This window comes from Homarus americanus, unplaced genomic scaffold (assembly GCF_018991925.1).
Source record: "Homarus americanus isolate GMGI-L3 unplaced genomic scaffold, GMGI_Hamer_2.0 scaffold19019, whole genome shotgun sequence".
Classification (NCBI taxonomy): domain Eukaryota; kingdom Metazoa; phylum Arthropoda; class Malacostraca; order Decapoda; family Nephropidae; genus Homarus; species Homarus americanus.
The window spans coordinates 32,676-48,344 of NW_024747467.1; the positions used below are offsets into that span (position 1 = coordinate 32,676).

Here is a 15,669-nt window from a genome sequence, read left to right on the forward strand (position 1 = left end):
CCAGTTCTTCACCTCTGGTTCGTCAACATCTCTGCCCCTGCTGTCACCACGCCCTGCCTACCACACCCTGTGTTCCTCTGTCACTACACCCTGTGTTCCTGTCACCACACCCTGTGTTTCCTCGTCACCACACCCAGGTTCCCTGTCACCACACCCCTGTGTTCCCGCCCACACCTGTGTTTCCCCTATGTCTTGTCACCACACCCTGTGTTCCTCTTCACCACGCCCTGTGTTCCTTTTACTACACCCAGTTCCTGTCACCCCCCAGTCCTTGTGTTCCTCGGTTTTCACCACACCCTGGTCCCTGTCACCACGCCCCAGGTTCTCATGTCACACCCTGTGTTCTTCACTACACCTATGTTCCTCACACACCTGTGTTCCTCTTCACCCCTGTGTTCCTCGTCACCACACCCTGTGTTCCTCTTCACCACACCTTGTGTTCCCTCACCACACTGTTCCTGTCACCACACCCTGTGTTCCCTTCACACCCTGTGTCTTCACCACCCCTATGTTCCTCGTCACCACCCCTGTGTTCCTGTCACCACCCTGTGTGTTCCTGTCACCACGCCCCTGTGTTCTCGTCACTACACCCCGTGTTCCCGTCACCACCCCTGTGTTCCTCTTCACTACACCCATGTTCCTCTTTCACCACGCTATGTTCTCAGTCACACCCCATGTTCCTCACACCAACCCCAGTTCCTCGTCACCACCCTTGTGTTCCTCGTCACATACCCCCATGTTCCTCGTCACCACACCCTGTGTTCCTCTCACCACCCCATGTTCCTCGTCACCACCCTGCGGGTTCCTGTCACCATATTCTGTGTTCCCTTCACCACGCCCCTGGTTCCTCGTCACACCCTATGCCTGTCACCACACCTCAGCCCTGTCACCACACCTGTTCCTCTCACTACACCCTGTGTTCCTCGTCACCACCCCCATGTTCTCGTCACCACACCCTGTGTTCCCGTAGTTCCTTCACCACCCCATGTGTCTTCGTTCCCTGTCACCACCCTGTGTTCCTGTCACCACCCCTGTGTTCCTTGTCACCACTCTCATGTCTCGTCACCACCCCTGTGTCTCGTCACACACCCCATGTCTTCTCACATGCCCTGGTCCTCAGTCACCACCCCCTGTGTTCCTGTCACCACACCCTGTGTTCCTGTCACCACACCCTGTGTTCCTCGTCACCACCCCTGTGTTCCTACCACACCCTGTGTTCCCTTTCACCACACCCCATGTTCCTCTTCACTACCCTGTGTTCCTTGCACCACACCCTTGTGTCTTCACTACACCTGTGTCTCACCACGCCCTGTGTTTCTCTTCACCACCGTGTTCCTCTTCTTCACTATGTTTCCCTCGTCACCACGCCCTGTGTTCCTGTCACACCATGTTCCTCGTCACCACCCCTGTGTTCCCTGTCACCACACCCTGTGTTCCTCACCACGCCCTGTGTTCCTTCGTCACCATTCCTGTGTTCTCGTCACCACACCTCGTGTTCTCGGTCATCACACCCTGTGTTCTTGTCACTAACCCTGTGTTCTCGTCACTACACCCTGTGTTCCTGTCACCACCTCTGTGTTCTCGTCACCACCCCCTGTGTTCCTGTCACCACTATTCCTAGGTTCCTGTCACTACACCCCGTCTTCAACACTTGTGTTCTCGTCACTCACCCTGTGTTCCTCGTCAACACCCCAGTTCTGTCACCACGCCCTGTGTTCCTCATACCATTTCAGTTCCTGCCACCACGCCTGTGTTCCTCAGTCACCACCCCTGTCCTCGTCACCCGCCCTGTGTTCCTCGTCACCACCTCTCGTTCCTCGTCACACACACCCGTGTTCCTGTCATCATCTTTTGTTCCTGTCACACACCCTGTGTTCCTTCTTTCACCACGCCCTGTGTTCCTCGTCACCACCCCTGTGTTCTCGTCACCACCTGTGTTCCTCTTCACCACACCCTTGTGTTCCTCGTCACCACCTGTGTTCCCTCACCACGCCCTGTGTTCCTTGTCACCACCCCCTGTGTTCCCTGTCACCACACCCTGTGTTCCCTTGTCACTACACCCTATGTTCCTGTCACCACGCCCTGTGTTCCCTTTGTCACCACCCCTGTGTTCTCGTCACACTAATTCTGTGTTCTTCGTCACACCCTATGTTCCTCGTCACCACACTGTGTTCCTCGTCACGCCCTGTGTTCCTGTCATCACCCCTGTGTTCCCTGTCACCACACCCTGTGTTCCTCTTCACCCTGTGTTCTCGTCACCCCCTGTGTTCCTCTTCACCACTCCCTGTCCTTTTCACACCACACCCTATGTTCCTCGTCACCACGCCCTGTGTTCCTCGTCACCACACCTTGTGTTCCTCTTCACCACACCCCATGTTTCCTCGTCACACACCCTGTGTTCCTCTTCCACCACCCCTGTGTTCCTCGTCACCACACCCTGTGTTCCTCTTCACCACCCCTGTCCCTTTTCACTACACCCCATGTTTCCTCGTCACCACACCCTGTGTTTCCTCGTCACCACACCTTGTTCCTTCACCACCCCATGTTCCTCGTCACCACACCCTGTGTTCCTCTTCACCACCCTGTGTTCCTCTCTTCACCACACCCTGTGTTTCCTCGTCACCACCCCATGTTCCTCATCCACACCTGTGTTCCTCTTCACCACACCTGTGTCCTTCTTCACTACACCCTGTTTCCTCGTCACACACCCTGTGTTCCTCGTCACCCACCTATGTTCCTCGTCACCACACCTGTGTTCCTCGTCACCACACCTGGCCTTTCCTCTTCACCACCCCTGTGTCCTTTCACTACTATGTTCCTCGTCACCACCCTGTATTTCCTCGTCCACCCACCTTGTGTTCCTCTTCACCCACACCCCATGTTTCCTCGTCACCACGCCTGTGTTCCTCGTCACCACACCTTGTGTTCTCTTCACCACACCCCATGTTTCCTCGTCACCACACCCTGTGTTCCTCGTCACCACCCCCTGTGTTCCTCGTCCTACACCCCATGTTCCTCTTCACCACACCCTGTGTTCCTCGTCACCACCCCCCATGTTCCTCGTCACCACCCTGTGTTCCTCGTCACCACCTTGTGTTCCTCTTCACCACCCCCATGTTCCTCGTCACCACACCCTGTGTTTCCTCGTCACCACACCCCTTATTCTCGTCACCACCCTGTGTTCCTCGTCACTTACACATGTTCCTCGTCACCACCCTGTTCTCGTCACCACCATGTTCCTCGTCACCACACCCTGTGTTCCTCATCCACCCCCGCCTTGTGTTCCTCTTCACCACCCCTGTGTTTCCTCGTCACCACCCCTGTTTCCTCGTCACCACACCCTGTGTTTCCTCGTCACCACACCTTGTGTTCTCTTCACCACCCCATATTTCCTCGTCCACCTGTGTTCCTCTTCACCACACCCTGTGTTCTCGTCTTACACCCCATGTTCCTCTCTTCACCACCCCTGTTTCCTCGTCACCACCCCCTGTGTTCCTCTTCCACCACCCCCTGTGTTCCTCGTCACTACACCCCCATGTTTCCTCTTCACCCCCTGTGTTTCCTCGTCACCACCCCTGTGTTCCTCGTCATCCCCATGTTCCTCTTCACCACCCCTGTGTTCCTCTTCACCACACCCTGTGTTCCTCTTCACCACCCCTGTGTTCCTCTTCACCCACCCCTGTGTTTCCTCTTCACCACCTGTGTTTCCTCGTCACCACGCCCTGTGTTCCTCGTCACCACCCCTGTGTTCCTCATCCACCCCTTGTGTTCCTCTTCACACACCCTGTGTTCCTCGTCACCACCCCTGTGTTCCTCTTCACCACACCTTGTGTTCCTCTTCACCACCCCTGTGTTCTCATCCACACCACACCCATGTTTCCTCTTCACCACACCCTGTGTTTCCTCTTCACCACCCTTGTGTTCCCTCGTCACCACCCCCCATGTTCCTCGTCACCCACCCTGTGTTTCCTCTTCACCACACCTTGTGTTCCTCTTCACCACCCCTGTGTTTCTCGTCCACCACACCTGTGTTCCTCTTCACCACACCTTGTATTTCCTCGTCACCACGCCCTGTGTTTCCTCGTCACCACCTTGTGTTCCTCTTCACCCACACCCTGTGTTTCCTCTTTACCACCCCTTGTGTTCCACCACACCCTGTGTTCCTCTTCACCACCTGTGTTCCTCGTCACCACTTTTGTGTTCCTCTTCCACCCACCCCTTGTGTTTCCTCATCACCACACCCTGTTCCTCTTCACCACCCCTTGTGTTTCCTCTTCACCCACCCCTTGTGTTCCTCTTCACCACCCCTCTGTGTTTCCTCATCACCCCTTGTGTTCCTCTTCACCACCCCCATGTTCTCCATCCACCCCCACCTGTGTTCTCACCACACCCCTTGTGTTCCTCTTCACCACACCTGTGTTTCCTCTTCACCACCCCTGTTCCTCGTCACACACCTGTGTTCCTCGTCACCCACACCTGTGTTCCTCTTCACCACCCCCTGTGTTCCTCGTCCTACACCCCCTGGTTTCTTTCACCCTATGTTCCTCTCCACACCCTGTGTTCTCTTTACCACCCCTGTGTTCCTCGTCACCACCCCTTGTGTTCCTCGTCACCACCCCTGTGTTCCTCATCACCCACCCTGTGTTCTCATCACCACCCTGTGTTCCTCTTCACCACCCTGTGTTCCTCTTCCACCACCCCTTGTGTTTCTCCACCACCCCTTGTGTTCCTCTTCACCACCCCTTGTGTTCCTCGTCACCACCCCTGTGTTTCCTCTTTACCACCCCCTGTGTTCCTCTTCCACCACCCCTGTGTTCCTCATCCACCCACCCTGTGTTCCTCTTCACCCCTGTGTTCCTCTCTTCCCCCTGTGTTCCTCGTCACCACCCCTGTTTCCTCGTCACCACACCCTGTGTTCCTCGTCACCACACCCTGTGTTCCTCTTCTACACCCTTGTTTCCTCGTCACCACCCCTGTGTTCCTCTTCCACCACCCCTGTGTTCCTCGTCACCACACCCTATGTTTCCTCTTCACCACCTGTGTTCCTCGTCACCACCCCTGTGTTCCTCGTCCACTACACCCTGTGTTCCTCGTCACCACCCTGTGTTCCTCTTCACCACACCCTGTGTCCTCGTCACACACCTGTGTTCCTCTTCACCACACCCCTGTGTTTCCTCTTCACCACCCATTCCTCGTCACCACACCCTGTGTTCTCGTCACACACCCTGTGTTCCTCTTCACCACCCCTTGTGTTTCTCGTCACCACACCCCTGCCTCTTCACCACCCCTGTATTTCCTCTTCACCACCCCTGTGTTTCTCTCTTCCCACCCCCTGTTTCCTCTCCCACCCTTCCTCTTCACCACCTGTTTCCTCTTCACACCCCCTGTGTTTCCTCTTCACCACACCCCTGTGTTCCTCGTCACCACACCCTGTGTTTCCTCTTCACCCACCCTGTGTTCCTCGTCACTACACCCTATGTTCCCTCGTCACCACACCCTGTGTTCCTTCACTACACCCCATGTTCCTCGTCACCACGCCCTGTGTTCCTCGTCACCACCCCTGTGTCCCCGTCACTACCCTGTGCTCCTCGTCACTACACCCTGTGTCCTCGTCACCCACCCTGTGTTCCTCGTCACCACGCCCTGTGTTCCGTCACCCCCCCTGTGCCTCGTCACTCACCTGTGCTCCTCGTCACTACACCCTGTGTTCCTGGTCACCACCCCTGTGTTCCTCATCACCACCCCTGTGTTCCTCGTCACTACACCCTGTGCTCCTCGTCACTACACCCATGTTCCTCGTCACCACGCCCTGTGTTCCTCGTCACCACCCCTGTGTTCCTCGTCACTACACCCTGTGTTCCTCGTCACCACCCCTGTGTTCCTGTCACCACGCCTGTGTTCCTGTCACCACACCCTGTGCTCCTTCACTACACCCTGTGCTCCCGTCACCACCCCTGTGTTCCTCTTCACCACCCCTGTTCCTCTTCACCACACCCTGTGTTCCTTTCACCACCCCTGTGTTCTCGTCACCACACCCTGTGTTCCTTCACCACCCCTTGTGTTCTCGTCACCACACCCTGTGTTCCTCTTCACCACCCCTGTGGTCCTCGTCACTACACCCTATGTTCCTGGTCACCACACCCTCTGTGTTCCTCTTTACCACCCCGTGTTCCTCTTCACCACCCCCCTGTGTCCTCTTACCACCCCTGTGTTCCTCTTCACCACCCCCTTGTTCCTCTCTTCACCACCCCTGTGTTCCTCTTTACCACCCTGTGTTCCTCTTCACCACACCCTGTGTTCCTCGTCACCACACCCTGTGTTCCTCTTCACCACCCCTGTGTTCCCGTCACTACACCCTATGGTCCTCGTCACTACACCCTATGTTCCTGGTCACCACACCCCATGTTCCTCCTCACCACGCCCTGTGTTCCTCGTCACCACCCCTGTGCTCCTCGTCACTACACCCTGTGCCCTCGTCACCACCCCCTGTGTTCCTTTTACACCCTGTGTTCCTTTACCACCCCCTGTGTTCCTCTTCACCACCCTGTGTTCCTTCTTTACCACCCCTGTGTTCCCCGTCACACCCTGTGTTCCCGTCACTACACCCCATGTTCCTGGTCACCACACCTGTGTTCCTTCTTTACCACACCCTGTGTTCCTCGTCACCACACCCTGTGTTCTCGTCACCACACCCTGTGTTCCTCTTCACCACCCCTGTGTTCCTCGTCACTACACCCTGGTCCTCGTCACTACACCCTATGTTCCTGGTCACCACCCCCCATGTTCCTCCTCACCACACCCCTGTGTTCCTCGTCACCACCCCTGTGTTCCTCGTCACACCCCCATGTTCCTGGTCACCACACCGTGTTCCTTTTTACCACCCCTGTGTTCCTCGTCACTACACCCTATGGTCCTCGTCACACCCCATGTTCCTGGTCACCACACCCTGTGTTCCTTCTTACCACCCTCTGTGTTCCTCGTCACCACACCCTATGTTCCTGGTCACCACACCCTGTGTTCCTCTTTACCACCCCCTGTGTTCCTCGTCACTACACCCTGTGTTCCTCGTCACTACACCCTGTGTTCCTCGTCACTACACCCCATGTTCCTGGTCACCACCTCACAGATAATTACCGTAGATAGAACAAACTGCTTTATGATAACAACATAAATGTAACAACGAAAACGTCTAGTGGTAATCCGTAGAGGTGAGTCAGTTAGCCGTATGAACGCTCTGTCTTGACTGACTGACTGACTGACTACCTAGCTAACTAACAAAATGATTTACACGTATTGACTGAGTAACATTACTGCATTACTCATTAACTGATTGGATGATTGGATGTATTACTGACCAACTGAGTGATAGGTACTGATTGACTGACTCACCAGACCACACACTACTGTTAACACTCAACAGACCACACACTACTGTTAACACTCAACAGACCACACACTACTGTTAACACTCACCAGACCACACACTACTGTTAACACTCACCAGACCACACACACTGTTAACACTAACAGACCACACTACTGTGAACACTCAACAGACCACACACTACTGTTAACACTCACCAGACCACACACTGTTAACACTCAACAGACCACACTACTGTACACTAACAGACCACACTACTGTTACCACCAGACCACACACTACTGTTAACACTCAACAGACCACACACTACTGTTAACACTAACAGACCACACACTACTGTTAACACTCAACAGACCACACACTACTGTTAACATCAACAGACCACACACTACTGTTAACACTCAACAGACACACACTACTGGTAACACTCAACAGACCACACACTACTGTTAACACTCAACAGACCACACACTACTGTTAACACTCAACAGACCACACACTACTGTTAACACTCAACAGACCACACACTACTGTTAACACTCAACAGACCACACACTACTGTTAACACTCACCAGACCACACACTACTGTACACTCAACAGACCACACACACTGTTAACACTCAACAGACCACACACTACTGTACACTCAACAGACCACACACTACTGTCACTCAACACCACACACTACTGTTAACACTCAACAGACCACACTACTGTTAACACTCAACAGACCACACACTACTGTCAACATCAACAGACCACACACTACTGTACACTCAACAGACCACACACTACTAACACTCAACAGACCACACACTTGTTAACACTCAACAGACCACACACTACTGTTAACACTCAACAGACCACCTCGTCCTCCAGACTAGAGTACGAGCGGTGGGATGGATGGAGTGAGGCCACAAGGAGAGAGGCACCACAGCGCTCACTGAGGTGCTGACGGGGCTAGAGGCAGCCACCAACTACAGCGTGAGGGTGAGGCGTACAGGCGTTGGTGATGGCCCGTGGTCCTCCCCCATACTGTGTACAACGGAGGAGGATGGTGAGTATAGTGTGTGAGGCAGTACAGTGAGAGGCAGTATAGTGAGAGGCAGTATAATGAGAGTGTATAGTGAGAGGCAGTATAGTGAGAGGCAGTACAGTGAGAGGCAGTACAGTGAGAGGCAGTACAGTGAGAGGCAGTACAGTGAGAGGCAGTACAGTGAGAGGTATAGTGAGAGCAGTATAGTGAGTGGCAGCACAGTGAGAGGCAGTATAGTGAGAGGCATAGTGAGAGGCAGTATGAGAGGCAGTATAATGAGGCAGTATAGTGAGAGAGGGGCAGTGGTAAGGGAGAGGCAGTAGAGTGAGAGGCGTATAGTGAGAGTGTAAGGTGAGGCAGTAGTGAGAGGCGTATAGTGAGTGTGTGCACAGTGAGGCAGTATAGTGAGGCAGGTGAGGCAGTGGCAATGAGAGTGCAGTGAGAGGCAGCAGTGAGAGGCAGTAGAGTGAGTGTCAGCACAGTGAGAGGCAGTAGCAGTGAGAGGCAGTAGCAGTGAGAGGCAGTGTGAGAGGCAGTATAATGAGGCAGTAGAGTGAGTGTCAGCAGAGTGAGAGGCAGTGGCAGTGAGAGGCAGTAGAGTGAGAGGCAGTATAGTGAGTGTCAGTACAGTGAGAGGCAGTACAGTGAGAGGCAGTACAGTGAGAGGCAGTATTGTGAGGCAGCAGAGTGAGAGGGCAGAGAGTGAGAGGCAGCAGAGTGAGAGGCAGTAGAGTGAGAGGGCAGCAGAGTGAGAGGCAGTAGAGTGGGAGAGGCAGCAGAGTGAGAGGCAGCAGAGTTAGAGGCAGCAGAGTTAGGGCAGTAGAGTTAGGAGGCAGTGAGGTGAGGCAGTAGAGTGAGGCAGTAGAGGTGAGGAGGCAGTGAGGTGAGGCAGCAGGGTTAGAGCAGCAGAGTTGGAGGCAGTAGAGTGAGCAGCAGGGTTAGGCAGCAGAGTTAGAGCGCAGGTGAGGCAGTAGAGTTAGGGCAGCGGAGTTAGAGGCAGCAGAGTGAGAGGCAGCAGAGTTAGAGGCAGCAGGGGTAGAGGCAGTGGTGAGGAGGCAGTAGAGTGAGGAGGCAGAGTTAGAGGCAGCAGAGTGAGGCAGCAGGTGAGGAGGCAGCAGGTGAGGAGGTGTAGAGTTAGAGGTAGTGAGGTAGAGGCAGCAGAGTTAGAGGCAGCAGGTGAGGAGGCAGTGGGGTTAGAGGCAGCAGAGTTAGAGGCAGCAGGTGAGGAGGCAGTGGTGGGGCGGCAGGTGAGGCAGCAGGTTAGAGGTAGTGAGGTAGGGTGATAGGGCAGGGCAGCAGGGGTTAGGTGGTAGGTGGAGGCAGGAGTTAGAGGCAGACAGGTGAGGCAGGTGAGGTTAGAGGGCAGCAGGTTAGAGGTAGCAGAGTTAGAGGCAGCAGGTTAGAGGCAGGGTGAGAGGCAGCAGGTTAGAGGTGGTAGAGTTTGGGGTAGTAGGGAAGAGGCAGCAGAGTTAGAGGTAGTAGGGTGAGGGCAGCAGGGTTAGGGCAGCAGGTGAGGAGGCAGGATAGAGGCAGCAGAGTTAGGGTAGCAGAGTTAGAGGCAGCAGAGTTAGAGGCAGTAGAGTAACAGTTACCACAACAGTCCCAGGCAGGCCGGATGATGTGCGGGGCGTTGTGGCTGGTCCCGGAGCCTTCATAGTATCGTGGGCGCCGCCATTGACCAGGGGGACGCATCGTGTCGTACACAGTCACCTGGCGGGCGGTGGAGACACGTATGGGCGGCGGACGAGGGCGTGAGGGCGTGATAACCGTAGCTGGTACAGTTACCTGGGTACAAGTAAGTCATCCCTTGAGTACAATAACTTAATCCCTTGAGTACAATAACTTAATCCCTTGAGTACAATAACTTAATCCCTTGAGTACAATAACTTAATCCCTTGAGTACAATAACTTAATCCCTTGAGTACAATAACTTAATCCTTTGAGTACAATAACTTAATCCTTTGAGTACAATAACTTAATCCCAATTACAATAGCAATCCCATGAGTACATAATCCCTTGCAATAACTTAATCCTTGGTACAATAACTTAATCCCTGGTGCAATAAATTAATCCCTGGTACAATAACAATCCTTTGCAATAACTTAATCCTTGGTACAATAACTTAATCCTTGAGTACAATAACTTAATCCCCTGAGTACAATAACTTAATCCGCAGAATTTTAATAACATCCTTAGTACAATAACTTAATCCCTTGGTACAATAACTTAATCCTCGAGTACAATAACTTAATCCCGCAGGTACAATAACAATCCTTGAGTACAATAACAATCCCTTTACAATAACTTAATCCTGAGTACAATAACTTAATCCCTAGGTACAATCTTAATCCTTTAATTTGTCATTAATCCCTTGAGTACAATAACTTAATCCCTTGAGTACAATAACTTAATCCCTTGGGTACAATAACTTAATCCCTTGAGTACAATAACTTAATCCCTTGAGTACAATAACTTAATCCCTTGGGTACAATAACTTAATCCCTTGAGTACAATAACTTAATCCCTTGAGTACAATAACTTAATCCCTTGAGTACAATAACTTAATCCCTTGGGTACAATAACTTAATCCGCTGAGTACAATAACAATCCCTTGGAATAATAACTTAATCCCTGGTACAATAACTTAATCCTTCGTTTAATAACTTAATCCCTGGTACAATAACTTAATCCTTGCGTACAATCTTAATCCTTGGGTACAATAACTTAATCCTTGGAATCAATAACTTAATCCTGAGTACAATCTTATCCTTAGGTACAATAACATCCCTTGGGTACAATAACTTAATCCCTTGAAATTGCAATAACTTAATCCCAGTACAATAACTTAATCCATGGTACAATAACAATCCTTGGGTACAATAACTTAATCCCTTGGGTACAACTTAATCCAACCAGTACAATAACAATCCCTGGTACAATAACTTAATCCTTGAAATTCAACTTTCCCTTGGGTACAATAACTAATCCCTTGAATTACAATAACTTAATCCCCAGGTACAATAACATCCCTTGGTACAATAACTTAATCCTCGAGTACAATAACTTAATCCTAGAATTGTACTTAATCCCTTGAGTACAATAACAATCCCTTAGTGCAATACTTAATCCCTCGAGTACAATAACCAATCCTCAGTACAATAACTTAATCCTTGGGGTACAATAACTTAATCCCTTGGTACAATACTTAATCCTTGGTACAATAACCTAATCCCTTGGGTACAATAACTAATCATGGTACAATAACCCATCCCGGGTACAATAACTTAATCCCTTAGTACAATAACTTAATCCCTCGAGTACAATAACAATCCTCGGTACAATAGCAATCCTGGGTACAATAACTTAATCTGGTACAATAGCAATCCCGGTACAATAACTTAATCCCTGGTACAATAACAATCTGAGTACAATAGCTTCCTCAGTACAATAACTAATCCCGGTGCAATAACTTAATCCCTTGGTACAATAACTAATCCCAGGTACAATAACAATCCCTCGAGGTACAATAACCCATCGCAGGTACAATAACTTAATCCTTGGTACAATAACTTAATCCTTGATTATCCTTGTACAATACTTAATCCCTAGGTACAATAACTTAATCCCTGGTACAATAACTTAATCCCTTGAGTACAATAACTTAATCCTTGGTACAATAACTTAATCCTTGGTGCAGAACATCCTTGAGTACAATAACTATCCCTTGGGTACAATAACTTAATCCTTGGGTACAATAATATCCCTTGAGTACAATAACTTCTCCCTTGAATTAATAACAATCCCTTAGTACAATCTGGTGCAATAATTAATCCTCGGGTACAATACAATCCCTTGGGTACAATAACTTAATCCTGAGTACAATAACTTAATCCTCAGGTACAATAACAATCCTCGGTACAATAACTTATCCCTGGTGTACTTAATCCTGGTACAATCTTTAATACTCCTGAGTACAATAACTAATCCCTTGAGTCAAACTAATCGATCAATAACTTAATCCTGGTACAATAACTAATCCCTTGGTACAATAACTCCTTGGTACAATCCCTTAGATTTCAATAACTTAATCCCTTGAGGTACATCTTAATCCCTTCAATAACTTAATCCCGGGTACAATAACTAATCCTTGAGTCAATAACTTAATCCCTGGTACAATAACAATCCATGGGTACAATAACTATCCTTGAGTACAATAACTAATCCCGGGTACAATAACTTAATCCCTTGGTACAATAACTTAATCCTTAGTACAATAACAATCCCTCGAGTACAATAACAATCCCTGGGTACAATAACTTAATCCTTGGTACAATAACTTAATCCCAGGTTACAATAACTAATCCTTAGTACAATAACTTAATCCCTTGAGTACAATAACAATCCCTCGGTACAATAACAATCCCTTGAGTACAATAACAATCCTGGGTACAATAACTTAATCCTTGGTACAATAACTAATCCTGAGTACAATAACTTAATCCCTTAGTACAATAACTTAATCCCTTAATTTGAGGTACAATAACAATCCTTGAGTACAATAACAATCCTGGGTACAATACAATCCCTTGAGTACAATAACTTAATCCCTTGGGTACAATAACTTAATCCCTGGTACAATAACTTAATCCCTTGAGTACAATAACAATCCCAGTACAATAACAATCCCTGAGTAAATAACTTAATCCCTGGTGCAATAACTTAATCCTTGAATTTAATCCTTGGGTACAATAACTTAATCCTTGAGTACAATACTTAATCCTTGGTACAATAACCTAATCATAGTACAATAGCAATCCCTTGGGTACAACTTAATCCTGGGTACAATAACTTAATCCTTGGGTGCAATAGCAATCCCTTGGTACATAACTTAATCCCTTGGTACAATAACAATCCCTTGAGAATGTTCTTCCAATCCCTTGAGTACAATTAAGCAGTACTAAGTGTGGGTCATTAACTATATACTGATTATATTTTGACATTATGATTTCACTCACTCCCTCAGTATTACTGACTTACTCTACTCACTCACTCACTCACAGCATGTTACTGACTTACTCACTCACTCCTCCACTCCTCACTCATCACTCCTCCTCACAGCATGTTACTGACTTACTCACTCACTCACTCACTCACTCCTAGCATGTCACTGACTTACTCACTCACTCACTCTAACTCGCAGCATGTCACTGACTCATTCACTCACTCAATGACATGCCACTGGGCACTGATTCACCCGCCACTAACTCACCCATTGACTCATATATTCACTCACCGACGAAGACCTGACCCATGACGGGTGTTGCAGGTGGACAACGTGTTGGGGAGCCTGGTGGAGGTGGAGGGTGGCAGCCACCAGAGTGGGAGAAGGTCCGCCAGGTGCAGCCAGAGTCACCCTCACCAACACCGTCCCCGCTGCCATCTATTCCACCTCAAGCACCATCAGGGCAGAGAGGGGTCGTGATGTGGCCCTCTCATGTGGTCACGTGGGCCAGCCTCGCCCTCACCTCGTGTGGACGTACCAGGGGAGGCAGGTGAGCGGTGAGGGACGCCTGGTGAAGGGTGACGGAGGCCTGGTGGTGCAGGAGGCACAGCGGCAGGACTCCGGCAACTACACCTGTACCGTCACCAACAAACACGGAGCTGACCACATCACTTTCTCTCTCACCATCCTGGGTAAGTGTATGGCCATGGCCCTCTTACCAAACCTAACCTACAGTGTCGTTATCTCTCCTACAGTGTCGTTATCTCTCTTACAGTGTCGTTATCTCTACTACAGTGTCATTATCTCTCCTACAGTGTCGTTATCTCTCCTACAGTGTCATTATCTCTCCTACAGTGTCGTTATCTCTCCTACAGTGTCGCTATGTCTCCTACAGTGCCATTATCTCTCTTACAGTGTCATTATCTCTCCTACAGTGTCATTATCTCTTACAGTGCCATTATCTCTCCTACAGTGTCATTATCTCTCCTACAGTGTCGTTATCTCTCCTACAGTGTCGTTATCTCTCCTACAGTGTCGTTATCTCTCCTACAGTGTCTGGCTCTCTCTCCTACAGTGTCGTTATCTCTCCTGATGTCGTTATCTCTCCCATTGTAGTTTATCTCTCTTACAATGTCATTATCTCTCCTACAGTGCCATTATCTCTCTTGATGTCATTATCTCTCCCCAGTGTCGTTATCTCCTACAGTGTCGTTATCTACTCCTACAGTGTTATCTCTCCTGCAGTGTCGTTATCTCTCCTACAGTATACGTTATCTCTCCTACAGTGTCATTATCTCTCCTACAGTGTCATTATCTCTCCTGCAGTATGGTATCTCCTACAGTGTCGTTATCTCCACCCACCCAGTGTCATTATCTCTCCTACAGTGCCGTTATCTACTCCTACAGTGTCGTTGCTCCTACCTACAGTGTCATTATCTCTTCTACAGTGTCTCATTATCTCTCCTACAGTGTCATTATCTTTCTCTACAGTGTCGTTATCTCTTACAGTGTCGTTATCTCTCCTACAATATCATTATCTCTCCTACAGTGTCGTTATCTCTCCACCACCCCAGTGTCGTTTATCTCCTCCTGCAGTGTCATTGTCTCTCCTACAGTGTCGTTATCTCTCCACCACAGTGTCGTTATCTCTTACAGTGTCGTTATCTCTACTACAGTGTCATTATCTCTCCTACAGTAACTCGTTATCTCTTCTACAGTGTGTTATCTCTCCTACAGTGTCGTTATCTCTCCTACAGTGTCGCTATGTCTCCTACAGTGTGGGTATCTCCTACAGTGTCGTTATCTCTCCTACAGTGTCGTTATCTCTCCTACAGTGTCGTTATCTCTCCTACAGTGTCGTTATCTCTCCTACAGTGTCATTATCTCTCCTACAGTGTCGTTATCTCTCCTACAGTGTCGTTATCTCTCCTACAGTGTCATTATCTCTCCTACAGTGTCATTATCTCTCCTACAGTGTCGTTATCTCTTCTACAGTGTTATTATCTCTCCTACAGTGTCATTATCTCTCCTACAGTGTCGTTATGTCTCCTACAGTGTCGTTATCTCTCCTACAGTGTCGTTATCTCTCCTACAGTGTCGTTATGTCTCCTACAGGGTCGTTATCTCTTACAGTGCCATTATCTCTTACAGTGCCATTATCTCTCCTACAGTGCCGTTATCTCTCTTACAGTGTCATCATCTCTCCTACAGTGTCGTTATCTCTCCTACAGTGTCGTTATCTCTC

At 49.6% G+C, this 15,669-nt stretch overlaps 1 protein-coding gene across 1 annotated transcript; it reads left to right on the forward strand.

The window, feature by feature from the left end:
- Positions 1-1,235: 1,235 nt before the first annotated feature.
- On the forward strand, positions 1,236-13,454 carry LOC121879611 (36.4 kDa proline-rich protein-like). The gene is made up of 2 exons (XM_042386278.1): positions 1,236-2,375; positions 13,446-13,454. Exons 1-2 carry the CDS (start codon positions 1,236-1,238, stop codon positions 13,452-13,454), a joined length of 1,149 nt encoding a protein of 382 aa, XP_042242212.1.
- The last annotated feature ends 2,215 nt before the right edge of the window (positions 13,455-15,669 follow it).